This window comes from Mchenga conophoros, linkage group LG17 (genome assembly GCF_057382185.1).
Source record: "Mchenga conophoros isolate Kocher_MC1m ecotype Shallow Benthic linkage group LG17, M_conophoros_male_GT1.1, whole genome shotgun sequence".
Classification (NCBI taxonomy): domain Eukaryota; kingdom Metazoa; phylum Chordata; class Actinopteri; order Cichliformes; family Cichlidae; genus Mchenga; species Mchenga conophoros.
In genome coordinates this window covers 37,222,277-37,236,127 of record NC_140542.1, presented here as the reverse complement: position 1 = coordinate 37,236,127, position 13,851 = coordinate 37,222,277, and the positions used below count along the sequence as shown (strand labels likewise).

The 13,851-nt window shown below is 43.3% G+C and overlaps 1 protein-coding gene across 16 annotated transcripts in view; it reads left to right on the top strand.

Moving 5' to 3' along the window:
• Positions 1–13,523, top strand: part of sox5 (SRY-box transcription factor 5) — a 247,642-nt gene extending 234,119 nt beyond the window's left edge. For 9 of the 16 annotated variants that reach the window (XM_085250797.1, XM_085250799.1, XM_085250796.1 and 6 more), the window contains 6 exons: positions 2,510–2,705; positions 6,477–6,652; positions 9,444–9,546; positions 10,132–10,305; positions 11,250–11,466; positions 13,088–13,523. In XM_085250797.1, the coding sequence (XP_085106923.1) occupies positions 2,510–2,705; positions 6,477–6,652; positions 9,444–9,546; positions 10,132–10,305; positions 11,250–11,466; positions 13,088–13,385 (1,164 nt within the window). In that variant the 3' untranslated portion in view covers positions 13,386–13,523. The remainder of the gene's footprint in view (positions 1–2,509; positions 2,706–6,476; positions 6,653–9,443; positions 9,547–10,131; positions 10,306–11,249; positions 11,467–13,087) is intronic. The other 7 variants (XM_085250804.1, XM_085250805.1, XM_085250791.1 and 4 more) reach the window with 4 other exon arrangements.
• The last annotated feature ends 328 nt before the right edge of the window (positions 13,524–13,851 follow it).

Here is a 13,851-nt window from a genome sequence, read left to right as displayed (position 1 = left end):
CTCCTTTCTCTCCTCATCTTCTCCAGCCCATTGTCTCACTGAAGGCATCTTTGGGGGGTCCTCCATCTATTTAGAAAGCCCTCACCCCCAACCCACCCCACCCCTCCTAATGAAGGACAATCCGGTTAGGCCTCATTGCGTGCACACACACTCACGCACATGCATGAACACGTACACATGTAGGGAGGCTTAATTGGAAAGGCTTAATTGAGTTGTGAGGGGCTCATAAGGCTTAGTAAGACTCAAGGAGTGGGAATCAGGGAAAGTCGGCCTTAATGAGTGAATATACCACACACATACACACAACAGTTTCTCTTTTCCACTGTATGCCAGTTTCTACTTTGCCTAAGCAGCAATTAGACTAATGACCAGAAAATAAGGACAAATAATGTCTCTATTCTCTCTGCTGTAAGGCTTAAATTTTGCTACACCTGTAATGGCAAAATTTCTCTTTTATCCTGTTTTCCAAAGTATACACAAGATGAATGTTGTGAAACAACCAAGGAAACTGTATTTGTAGGCCTCATTTTGACTCTGTTGTGCGCCTTTAGCTGGCTGACCCGTTAAGCCGTCCATCCTCTCATGTTGTGTCTGGCTTTTAATTGTGGAGTTTTAATTACACAGAGTGGTTTGTGTACATCTGGCCCCTCTGCGATCCAATTCTTCCTTCCTGTCATGTGACCTTCTAAGGGTCCTCCTGATTGGATTAGGTCATCAGCAGGGGTGATGTTGCCATGACAGTTAACATGATAACAGTGGTGGTCCACATGGCGATTTACTTAAGGAGCGCTGCCTGTTGTGTTGAGGATGTTGCTGTGTGCCGAGCAACACAGTGATAGATGGATGAGGGAATTTAATCGAATCAAAGAATTTAGGAATACTTTACGTTTTTTTTAGTGTCTGGATTTCCGATTTCATGCGGGGCGCTCAGAAGATGGTACAGAACAATTCAATTCAATTTTATTTATATAGCGCCAAATCACAACAAAAGTTGCCTCAAGGCGCTTCATGGATACAGAGAAAAACCCAACAATCATATGACCCCCTATGAGCAAGCACTTTGGCGACAGTGGGAAGGAAAAACTCCCTTTTAACAGGAAGAAACCTCCAGCAGAACCAGGCTCAGGGAGGGGCGGGGCCATCTGCTGCGACCGGTTGGGGTGAGAGAAGGAAGACAGGATAAAAGATAAAAACTTTTTTTTTTCTCCAAAAATGGTCTCTGTTTCCAATAGAAGGTGATCATCATTTATTTGTTGTCAAATATCTTTGGGGTGTCACAACACCACAAGCCACTTAACAGCACGCACCATTTTGATTTCACTCACGAAATGTGCAGCGGCTACGAGCAGCCACATGATAGCGATCACAGTCAACCTCCCCCAACAGCTGCTTCTTGTACGCATGTCGTTCTCTGTCATTTTAACCATGTTTTAGTTTTTATGTTTTGTGTTATTAACCTTAATGACCCATCAACACACATTAGCAAAATGCTATCATTTTTATGGGACAACTAAGTTTCCCTTTAAGGAAGATAAAGTTATTCTATTTCAGCTCGGACATATTTTCTAAAAAGTTAAAATAGCGAAATAAAATTTGAGGCTTTGGTCTAAAAATAAAAATCAGATTGAGAAAAATTATTTTAGCTCCATTAATTCCTATTAATTGAAGGCTATCTTACGAGCGCCCCCTTCTTCTCCTCTGGTTTAATTGCAGCCCAGGTTTGTGCAGTACGAGTAATAGGAAGTGGAGGGATTCTGTTTATCTCTGATAAATATTGTTAACAAAATGGACCTCAAAAACCAGCTGCTTTAAGAATCGTATTGATTGTTTGTTAGGTGCTATGGGTGCGTTTTTGGGTGAGGCAGAAAGGGCTTCTCTGCTTTTCACCACACACATGCATGTTCCCGACCATGAAGGTCCCCCGTTTCTAATGGACCAAGTGCACATTGAAGTGACAGACAGCCCTCTGTTCAGTGTCTTAAGACTCTCACACCTCTAAAGACTGTCTGAGGGAGGTGTTTTTCTCTGTGAAAGACTGTAGTTTTACGAATGAGTTCAAGGTGTTTCTCGTCCTCGTGTGTTTGGTTGTTTTTAGCATGTGAAGTACCATAGTGCATGTTTGCCGGAGCCTGCATGTGGAGTGTGCACGTGCATGAACTGCCTTGTTTGAAGGTCGAGTTTGCTGTGACAGGAAGTCGGTTATTTTGCATGTGAATGTCAGTGGTTCGCACCAAAATATGCAAATATTTATTTTTGTATGTGCCGTTATTTTTATGTTTTATCTTTTCGCTTATTACGAGCTGTTTGGAAAGGGGCAGTGGCATGCACCTTGTGATTCGTCCCGCCCGGGCTTGCCTCAGATTGCTGTGCATGGGCTCCCGTTTGATTAGCACACCTCCATTGAAAGTGGTCTCGGTGAGGGGAGGGCGAGGGTGGGCCCCGCGCCTCCCGCTTCCAAATTCCTTCGGTGGTCACAGCAGGCGAAACTGTGCTGTTTTGGTTTTTGCAGGACAGTGAGGGTGCACAGCCACTGAACCTGTCGGCCAAGCCTAAGGCATCCGAGAGCAAGTCACCCAACTCCCCCCCAACTTCCCCACAGGTGCCGGCTGCTGCTGCTGCTGCGAACAAGCTGGACCCCACTTCCATGAAGCACAGCGTTGCCCCCTCCAGCATTGGAGGACCACCGACCAGAGTCAGCTCAATTGGTAAGTGGATTTAAATGCTCACACATTCACAGCACACACACACAAAAAACAATCACAGCAGTTTGCACTGTGCTGATGTCATACTCCTGCAAAGCTAGACACCTACATAGATGTAAAATAGTTAAACCTATACCAAAATATCTGTTTTCTTGGACTGAGGGGCAACTGGTACTCCAGTTTCCACATTGATTGGGACAGGTGCTGAACTCACTACAGGTATGTTTACACAGGATTACACAGACCAGCTAAGCCATTTTATCTGGCCAAAAGTTGGGTATTCAGTGTTTAGAACAAAGTAGTTTGGTTGTGCATGTTTATTATTTAAACCACATACTTGTTCATAGGTTGATGGACCAAAAATAAACATTAACTCATCAAATTTGTATTTAACAAAATGATATAGTGCTTTGCAGGAAGACTCCAAAAAAGAACAAAAGAAAACCACAAGTGATAAAAACATCCCAGGATCATAAAATAAACAAACAAATCACGAGAAAACGTGATAAGAAAAAAGTGTCACAATGTCCAACTTTCATTAAAAAAAATCTTTTCTGAATAAAGAATGTATCATGAGATTCACCAGAGTGGTGATTCAGAGGGATTGCTGCACAGTTTGGGAGCTCTGATGGCAAATCCATTCAGTCCATCCATCCTTAGTTTACAGGAAGAAACCTCAAAATAACCAGCAGAGCCTCGTTCAGTGATGTTAGTGAATGCCCCAGAATATACCGTTGGCTTGATAAGCCTTCGATGTAATTTGTAGCAAAGCCATTTAAAGTATAGGAAATGTAACTTATAGCCATGTTTTGGTGTCCCTGATCTAAACAATGAATTCTTTTCCTGCCAATAAGCTGTCAGTGGATGTTTACCACAGTTCCATAAGCACTTATATATTTCAATGCTCTCCTGTGAAAGGTGCTTGGAAGTTGTTACCACAACGACAATAAACTTCTTTTAGAAAAACAGTTATAGCTCTGATGACAAGAATAGCGTTCTTCTCGCAGTGGTGCCATTGTTGCGAGTGCCAGTACCATAATCAGACCCGGCCATATGCACACGTACAAAATATGACATAAATGAATCACTATTTTGTACTCTTAATCCATTTTTCACGCACCACTGATAGTTCAAATATTACACATATGTAACGGGCTATAATTAGTGTGTTTGTGCTGTTCTTCCATGTCGCTATTTGCCCGCGGGGCTGCTTCATTGTTATGTGTTTATTAGTGACTGAAAGAGACAGAGGAGTGAGGGAAAGGAGGTAAGGGGGGGGGGGGAAGAGAGAGAGAGATGAGGATTAGCACTTTTTTTCCCCTCCATGCAACTAAGCGGGGGAATAATAAAGAGAGGAGTGCATGACAGACAGGAGGTATCACCAATGAGATTAGACAAGCCTCTTACATGAGCCGGGACAGCGCAAACACTCAGCATTAATGACACAATGACAGCACACGCACTCAAACATTCACTCAGACGCACACAAAGGCTCTTACACACACTCGCACAGAAACACAATCCCAGCACCACCACCTCCTCCTCCTGTGCAATAGGCAGTTTTTCCGACTTCCCGGCTAATCTCACTGTTTTTCAACAAATCGGCGGATTTAATATCAGATTAGTGGATTTTCAGTCCCAGATGTTTTTTGTTCAGAAAAATGGATTACAGTGTTTAAAGTTTGTGTGTGATCCCTGTTGAATTATTTGAGCGTGGGGACGAGTGTGTCAGATCCCAGTTATGTTGCAGCTCATGGTCCCATCTGTTGCCACTGAGTTTAGCCGGTCGCCGGAGCGTTTGCTATTACAACTCACAGCCGCATTGGGATTCCTGTTACGTAGTTTATCGGGGATGGAAGGAGCAGACCAATTGGGATAGAGTCGAGAAGTGGTTGTTTTGATGTGGAAGCGAGTTGTTTGTCAGGATGGTGCAGATTATGTCTGCCTTTTTCAGGTTATTTGAATTCAGTCATCTGCTCTCAGGTCAACTCTTTAAGACTATAGAAATCATAAAATGAGCTTTTTTTCTTTCTCTGCTCCACCATATTCCTGTGGGATATGCTGTTTTTATTTTTACATCGCTATCTGAAAGCTTGTTCCGTGTTATTTTGCTGCTTCCCGAACAAAAATGAATCAGAACAATCTCGAGCACAAACAGCTAAAAATTAAACAAAAGTACTTTTTACATGTTGGAGCTAATAATCAAATACAGTTCAACACGAAAAAGTTTGGAGAAAGTCGACTTTTTTTTCTTTAAGGCTTCAATATGCGTGAGTTTGGATTTGTCTGTTGCTCATATCCGCCCTACTGTCCTGCTTCCTTTCAAATTCTGACACCTATCAAGCTTGAGGCATGTGTCTTCTTTCCGCCTCTTCGTCTGTCTGTCCATCTCCTCATTTCAAACTGAACTGAAGTGCTGTCAGCTCCTGTAACTTCTACCACGATCACACATTCGTCTCTGTCGCTGTCATAAAGCGCTGCAGCTCCCCCTGACCTCTTGCATGAGGTTTTTTTTTTTTTTTTGTGTGTGTGGTCTAAAATGTATCACACTTGTCTGTAGAGATTTCAGAAAAAAGTTGACCGAGGGAGCAAGACCCCCCTCCAACCCCACCCCTCTATCTGGGTCACATCTACTTGTCTGGATGTCTGGCATTGCAGTCAGTTTAGGCGACGAACACGATTGTAGGCACGAAAAAAAACCCATTTTTGACTCCAGATTAAAATTGACCGCCACCCAGTTCCATCACCCTCTGTCTTCTTCCTCTTCCATCCCCTCCCAACCCTGCTGCCCCTTACCCTTTTTTTCTCTTTTCTTTTCTTTCTTTTTTTTTTTTCCACATCCAGATTTTCCGGTTATGACTTCTGTAAGAGTTCACAGCTCTGTCATTACCAATCTGAAGCTGGTAATCTGGCCTGAGATGGCATTAGCGGTGCGGATTAGCGCAGATAAAGGCCTCATAAGCCAGCCGGGGCTCTTTGTTAAGAACCTACCCGACTGATAGGGAGAGGCGATAGCAGTGCACACAGAGCAGATGCCTCATCAGAAGCTAAGCTGCAGAAATAATACGAGTAATAGGCAGTGAGAAGGAGTGGGGAGATCTGATCTTTGCGGAGCAGATGTTCACAACTGGGAAAATTAGCAGGACTTTTTAGCTGTAATAAGAGTGTGGCCACCTCTCTTCAAAGCAGGACTGTGAGGGCTCAGATGAAAAGAGTCACAGCCGTCAGATGTGCGAAAGTGAGTTTTAATGTCGTTTAAAGGATATTGAGTGGTTTAGAGTGGCTGTGTGTGTGTATTTAAGGCTGATGGCAGGTGGGAGGTGGTGGGCAGCTTGCAACAAGGCTACCTAGGGGCGCTCTCTGACTCACATCCACAGCTCAACAGTCAAATGGTCAGTTTGTGTGAGTGTGCGAGTCTACACACAGAGAGAGGCATACACAGATGCTCTGGCAAAGTCCCCTCATCAAGTGTATGTTAATGTCTTTACCTCACGGTTCAGAAGAAGATTTATTCTGCATGAAAAACCTCCTGCCAGGTTCCTAAAAATAAACAAGCACACGCTCAAGACATATTAATTTTCCCGTCCGAGCTCAACTGTTAAAGCAAAATGCTATTCAGTGTTTTTCTTGTAAAGGAAATAAAGGAGATGAAGATGCTCAACATGAGTCCCACCTACATATTCACTCACTAATGATTATCCACATTAATTGATTGTCCTCTGCGTGTGTGTTTGTGTGCGTGTGTCTCCGTCTCTTGCCGTCTTTGCGCCTCAGCAGACTTGTTGTCGTCGCTGTCTTCGACAGCCTACCTGAACGACCACGAGGCGGTGACCAAGGCCTTCGCCGAGGCTCGGCAGATGAAGGAGCAGCTGAAGAGAGAGCAGCAGGTGCTGGATGCCAAGGTGGCAGCCGTCAGCAACCTCAGCCTCAACAACGGCCGCTCAGACAAGGTAAAGCACTTAAAATTGCATCTACGTAACAGAACATGATGGGCTTTATTTTACTTCTTCATTTTGTTAATGTTTTTTTTTTTTTTTGGGTCACACTAAATCAAAGTTATGACCTCATTTCTATGGCAAAGTGTTCAGTTAAGTTAAAAGTATATGTGGATTCTTACAAATAAATACACATTTTTAAACCAGGAAAAAAATTAAAAATCTGAATTGTTGGGACTGAACACATACTGTAAATCCACCCGACTCTCCAAAGTCATCACAAGCTGTACCGTCTCATTGTCAGCGTGTAATAATTTGTCGTGCCATATGCCATCCTCGCTGCACTATGTAGGAGGTAAATCGGTGTACAATGCTCTCGCTGAAATGTGTTGAAGCTAAACAGGGCCAGATAAGGTAAAACCAGAGGCATCTCAGAGGTAATGAGTGTGTCTGTAAGGCGCACTGCAGGGCTGTGTGTGAGTGTGTGTGTGTGTGTGTGGCAGAGCAGAGCGTCAAGGAGACGGTAATGTGAAATGACGGCGCCGGCTCCTCGGCAGCGTGGCCAAATTGTGGTTATTTGTTAAACACATTGGGAGTCAGCTGGTGCACACACACGCACAAACACACACTCGGGTGCATACATGCAGCGTAACAGCGTGCTGGAAGCATCTGCACTGCTGACATTCAACAGCTCTATCCCTCTCTTTCTTTCTCCTTTTTGTTTTTTTTACTTTGATGTGACACATTTCAAAGTGTCTAACCCACACTGATCTCTGCATTGTACACAGATAGTAACATACTGCATTACACATGACTATAACCAGTGAGAACTGGAAATATGATAATTATACCAGTGAGTAAGGGAACGTATTTTACGGTTTGTTCCTTACGTGGAGACATTTAGGTGCTTAAACACTGACATTTTTCATGTCGCGTTAGATCAGTTCAAGTTCCTGTTATTATAAGTTTTTTATATCAGTTGTACTGTGGAATCATATAATAATTACTTATTAATAATAACGGGAGAATTGTTGAAAGAAATTCTTATTTCTGTTTTACATTTCTTTTTTTTTTGACATGCAATCCTGTTACTATAAAACATTTTTAGTTTCGGCACTGGGAATATTTTTTTGTAAGTCATAACTCGTTTGCATCCTCACACGCTCACCTTGACTCCTGTTCCCTTTGGCTTTGTGTGAAACAGGCGAGCTCCCGCCGTTCACGTACAACAGTGTCATCCATGACACACACACAGGATTAGTTTTGTCGCTACTTTGTGTCTTGGCTCCAGTGTCAGCCATTCAATCCACGTTTCTCATGTACTATACTGGGGTTTAATGTCAGACTAGGCTGTCATCCACTCGGTCTGCCTGTTCATCTCCATCTCTGCCTCACACACACACAGACACATGGCATAAAACCGTTCGAAACAGCACATTTAATCTTATGATCTAAAAGTAAGAAGCACACTTTGTGCTCTTATCTTTTTTTGTGGAAGAAAGTTTGAATGAGGCTTTCATTTGTGCGAAATGAGGAAGGTTCTTTAAATACTTCTGATTTGCATGCAGAATGGCTGGATAATTCCAACCCATTGGCAGGTTATTGAGCGTTTATAAAAACATACAAAATTCCAAATAAAATACTTTTTAAAAGGCTTGCGAAAACATGTTTCGCTGCGCGCCTCTGGCTTTTATTCTCCCGCTTCCCTTCCTGTCTTTTTAGCAGTATTTATTCCAATCTGGGGAGGAAATTATCGCTAACAATTAAACTCTATTGGACTAAAAACAGAGAAAATGCATTTCATTATCATTCTGCCCTCCCTCCATCTAGCCAGCCAGCTCGCCAGGGTCACATGTAAATGGAGAGGGACACTTTTTGGAAGGTTGTTTTAGAAGACGACAGTGTTTTGGGTAGCGCTCCTAATCGTATAATTAAACTGTAAAACGCTCGCGCTGGTGCGCTTCTGTGTACGTGTGTGCGAGCGTGTGTGCTCGTCTGCAGTCAAGTTCTAGCGCAGAGTGTGCCGGCTGCTTGCATTAAGCATGTAAATGCTCAGTAAATCAGCCTTTTATTGGTTGTAATAAATACCCAGGGGGCCGTGCGGCGTGGCCTCGCTCTCGTCTGTGCTGCACTCTCTCGTTCTCTCTCTCTCTAATGCGTCGACCCTTGGGGGCCTCTGCAAGAGAGAGGCAAGCCGCAGCACTCCACTCTCGCAGGTGGCTGCCAGGAGTTGCCACACACACAAGCCCACTCACACAATCCATTGTACACACAGAATATGCAGTGTACACACAAAGCGGCAAACATCCAGATAGGAGTAAATGTAATCAACATTCTTGCACATGCAAACAATACACACAGATGTGTGTTCAAACATGCGGGCATAACGCACTCAAACAATTTGATGCTTCCACAAACTGACACTGAAATGAACCAAAACACAAACTGCCTTTCTACTTAAATTACAACCGTCATTTGTCTGCAGCCTCTGTATTGATAGAAAAACGATAAATAAACAGATTTGTTTCAGATCAAAGGCGAGTATGAGGAATATTCCTGAATTTCTCATCTCTCGACAGAGAGTCGGCTTCTCCGGTCACTGAAACTGTGACACATTTAAACATTAGACAGTCGTTGCTTTTCATAGTTATGAAATCAGAGACAGAGAGTCAGTCACAAGAATGACTTGTTGTGGGTGCAAAAGGAAATTGTTCGGCATCACTGCAGGTTTGTGGTTTCATTCATTCACATATTCCCTGACTCAGTCACTGACCGACTGCAACTGTGAACTGTTTGTGTTGTTTAGGACAAAGCTGCCTTGGAGAGTCTGAGTCAACAGCTGAAGCAGCAGGCCGAGAACAAGTTCAGCCACGCCATGCTGGACTTCACCATGAGTGGAGACTCTGACGGTAGGGAAACAGACACACACACACACACAGTTTATGCATGGAGTCACTAAACTGAGAAAAAGGCTGTGAGTGTTGATGAACGATGACAAGAAGATGAAAGTCTTCCAGGGCTGGTACCGTATATCTGCCAAATATTTATATTAACTGATATCAGCCTGCCTGCAAATGAGGTCATGTTTACCAATTTGCTGTTTATCTGTTTCACCACGATATTTCGCTCACTGATTGTTCCACGACAGAGTAATGAAGATTTGAAAGACTTTTAATGATATCAATAATTTTCATAATTAAGTTTTTTGTTTTTTGTTTTTCCTGAATAAAAGAGAAAATAACCGTTACCTTTCTATGAACTTGAGCATACAGAGTAAAACTCTGTGTAGTCGCTGTCCTCCCAAACGTGTGATCAGTGAGTCAGTCAGACTTTTTTATAATATGAGAAAAATGATTTTTATGATATTTATTTAGCTTAATGAGCAACAGATTTTTCTCGCCCATGAAAAAAAATTCCCAGCATTTTAGCTCGTCTAATGAACAAAACTTGTCCAGTTTTCTGTATACGTTTGACACCCTGGTTCCCTTCCCCAGGCTCTCCCAGCGTGTCAGACTCCAGGATATTCCGAGAGTCTCGGGGTCGTAGCAGCAGCGAGCCGCACATCAAAAGGCCGATGAACGCTTTCATGGTCTGGGCCAAGGACGAGAGGCGAAAGATCCTCCAGGCCTTCCCCGACATGCACAACTCCAACATCAGCAAGATCCTTGGTAAAAATCACACACCTACACTCGCACGGTGTGAATGACAAGTGGCTTTGCTCCACCCTCTCATGTGAATAACCCTAGAGAAAGGAAGAGCGGTGTGAGTTGTATTTTCCACTTTCTTAAACACACACTCGCACACATACACTAATTGTGATTTCCTTACAAGCAGTGGCATTGTGTAAGTGCTGTTAATGAACGGTTAGGGAGAGCACAGCTTCGACAAATGATGATATAATTCATTATGCATTAAACAAGCAGCGCGAGGCCGCCTGACATTTCCCCCAGACCGCCGGGATCGGCCCTGACATTTTAAAGAGCTCCTAAGCGTTTTATAACACAGGGAAATCTGGTTTTAATAAGCCTCCTCTCTCTCCCTCTCCCTCCCTCCCTCTCTCTCGATTACTAACAGATCGCAGAAAACAGAGAGAGAAAGACCGAGAGAGCGAACAGCCGAGCGCTGACAGCTTTTAACCATTAAACATACAGTAGTCAAGTGCAAATTCAGACCAGATATGAAACACACAGGGGGAAGACATACTCAAGATTACACCCACACACACATGCAGGGCGCTGATGCTGCAAGCAGAAACTGAGCTGAGAGATGACAGCAGGTTAAGTGAAGTCCTCATTAGCTGAGATGAGTACCTGTCGTCCCCGCTGCTCCCCTCATTAACCTCCTTTAGCGCTCTATGCGTTCTCTTTCCGGGTGAAACGTCCAACATTATCTCAGCGGCGCTCACAGTGCAGCGACATCGATGCCAGCTTTTCATTATCGTTCATCTCTGTGCTGTTATTTGTCGTCTTGCTCTATGATCACATTTCACAGTTTTACACGTTTCCTCCCTTAGACAAAAGCTCTCTTTGGAAACCCCCCATCTGCCTGTTTTTATTTTATTTTTTCCAAAGACACGCAGCCATCCCTAACAATACATGCTCTGTGTGTGCAGGCTCACGCTGGAAAGCCATGACCAACCTGGAGAAGCAGCCGTACTACGAGGAGCAGGCTCGGCTCAGCAAGCAGCACCTGGAAAAATACCCCGACTACAAGTACAAGCCACGGCCCAAACGCACCTGCCTGGTGGACGGCAAGAAGCTGCGCATCGGCGAGTACAAGGCCATCATGAGGTCCCGCAGGCAGGAAATGAGACAGTACTTCAGTGTGGGGTGAGTGGGTTGGCTTTCTTTGTTTGTTGGTTGTTTTTTTTCTCCAGTAAGAAAACAGGGATTAACAATTACTTTTTTTTGGTTTGACTTTGTACTTCATATTTTAAACGAGTTACTGTTTATTTTTCTTTGTTTTCCTGTCACATCAAATGCCTAAAAAAAAATCAATCAATCTTTCAGTTTTTAATGAATTACTAACAAAAAAAAAGATCGCAGCAGAAATTTGGAGAAAGCAAGTCAGCGCATAATTGCATAATTTCCTTTTGTTGTTTGCGGCCTACCTGCAGCGAGGCCCGCCCCTCACCTTAACAAATTGAATTTTGTGTCGGAACAGGCGTGACAACAAGATGCTGAATTAGTTATAAACAGAAGCAGGAGGTGTTCTCCTTTAGTGTGATTTAAATTTCCTATTTTCAGTGTTTTTAAATACAGTCCTTTAAATAATAATAATAATAATAATAATATCAGAAATTAAACTACAGGATGCAGGCTTACTTTTCTCACAAGGGGTCACAGTGAGTGTTATGAGATAATAAGCACAAAATGCACAGTTTTGTTTGGATGGTTTTTTTGGATATTACCTTTGAGTTGATTTTTTGATTTTTTGATTTTCCTAAATCATGAGTCAAGAGAAGCAACAGCTACAGTTTTATATGCTTTATATGGTTTTATCCACTTAGAATTGAACCCTATGGTTGCCCATAGGAAGATTTTGTTTGTCCCTTTACAGTTGTATTAATGTTATTAATTTTATATGCTTAGATCCTGTATTTTGAAACTAAAGGCTGTTGAAAAAACAACAACAAAAAACTACAACAACTCTCTCGATGAATCAAACCATTGTTCCAAAAATCTTATGAGAGAAATAAATCAGTTTTGTCTTCCTGCATGAAACATAAACCATTATTTGAATAAACATACCTCTCTGCTAATAACAATATTATTAGCAGAGAGTAAAAATTACAAATGTGGCTTTTTTCTGTTGTGCGTACATGGCGAAGCCATTTGCATTAAAGTTTGGCCATATACTTAAGTGACCACACATGCACATGGATATCCAGATGTGTAAAGTATGGATGTAGAATCCAAAAATTACAGACTGAATGCAGTTTAATTCTTTTTTCTTCTCTGAAAAAAAGAAACATTTGTTCTAAAAAACACATCAGGATAAATCATGCGTTCTGTGTGGGTCAGGCCATGAGGTTTCATCCACATCAAGTGCAGTATTGTGTTTAGAAAGTAAGAGCTGTTTCTGAGTGTTTAGCTGAGAACACGCACTCAGGTTATAAACACGCTGACTGTAAATGTCAGAGGTTTCAGACGTGATGCTTTAAGAATCACTGTTGGTGCTTGAGAAAAGACTGAAGACGTCAAACTGTCAGTTTTCTCTCAATTCCAGTTTTAATGAGAAGTTAAGCTAACAGCACACAGGCTGTAGGTTTATATTTACCACACAGATATGAAAGGGATTTAGTTTTTCCCCATTTGTGTAATAATTTTCTTAATGGCTCAAAGAGAGAGAGTCACCATTCAGGGAGGGATCTCAACATTTATGTGATTTCAAAAGTGTTGCGAGCGCTGCATTTAATGTGCTGACAGCCTTCTTCCTCTGTGCGTGCAGGCAGCAGGGTCAGCTGCCGTTGTCCTCTGCAGGCGTCGTTTACCCAGGTGCCCTATCCATGGCGGGGATGCCCTCACCCCAGATGCCCTCAGAGCACTCGAGCATGTCCAGCAGCCCCGAGCCCAACCCCAACCACCACCAGAACCCCAGCATGCCTGGCCTCAAGGGGGAGGGGCCGCGAATCAAGGAGGAGGAGCTCAGGCTAGACGACAGCAATGGCGACGTGTACGACGACTTTGACTACGAGGACGAAGATGGCGACTACGCCAGCGATAACGAGAACCATATCACCCAATAGGACGGCATCAGCACCGCCTGCTTTTTGTGTTTTGTTTTGTTTTTTTGTAAGCCAATCACCGCTGGTTAATCTCACAAAATCCCCACCAATCAGGAAGAAACCTTTCACTTTTGCCAATCGCTTTGGAACCAGTTTCACCCCCCCCCCCCCCCCCCCCCCCCCCCCCGACTAACATGGACTCTTCTAATAGAGCCAGATCCACTCCCCTCCCCTTCCTCTCCCCCCGGAGTCCTGATACCAGCATCTTTTGATCAATCAACCGAAGCACAGGACCTGTCACTCACACTGACTGTTACACACTGACTGGAGGAAGAGACGACCAAGGCAGTTCTGAAGCTCGCTGAGGAATACCCACATAGTACTGCAGGTGTTAGAGTGTAATGCCACGAGTGAAGAGAAAGCAACATGGCTCTCAGAAAGCAACCTTTTAGTCCCGTTTGTTGAAGAAAAACTGAAAAACAGAGGA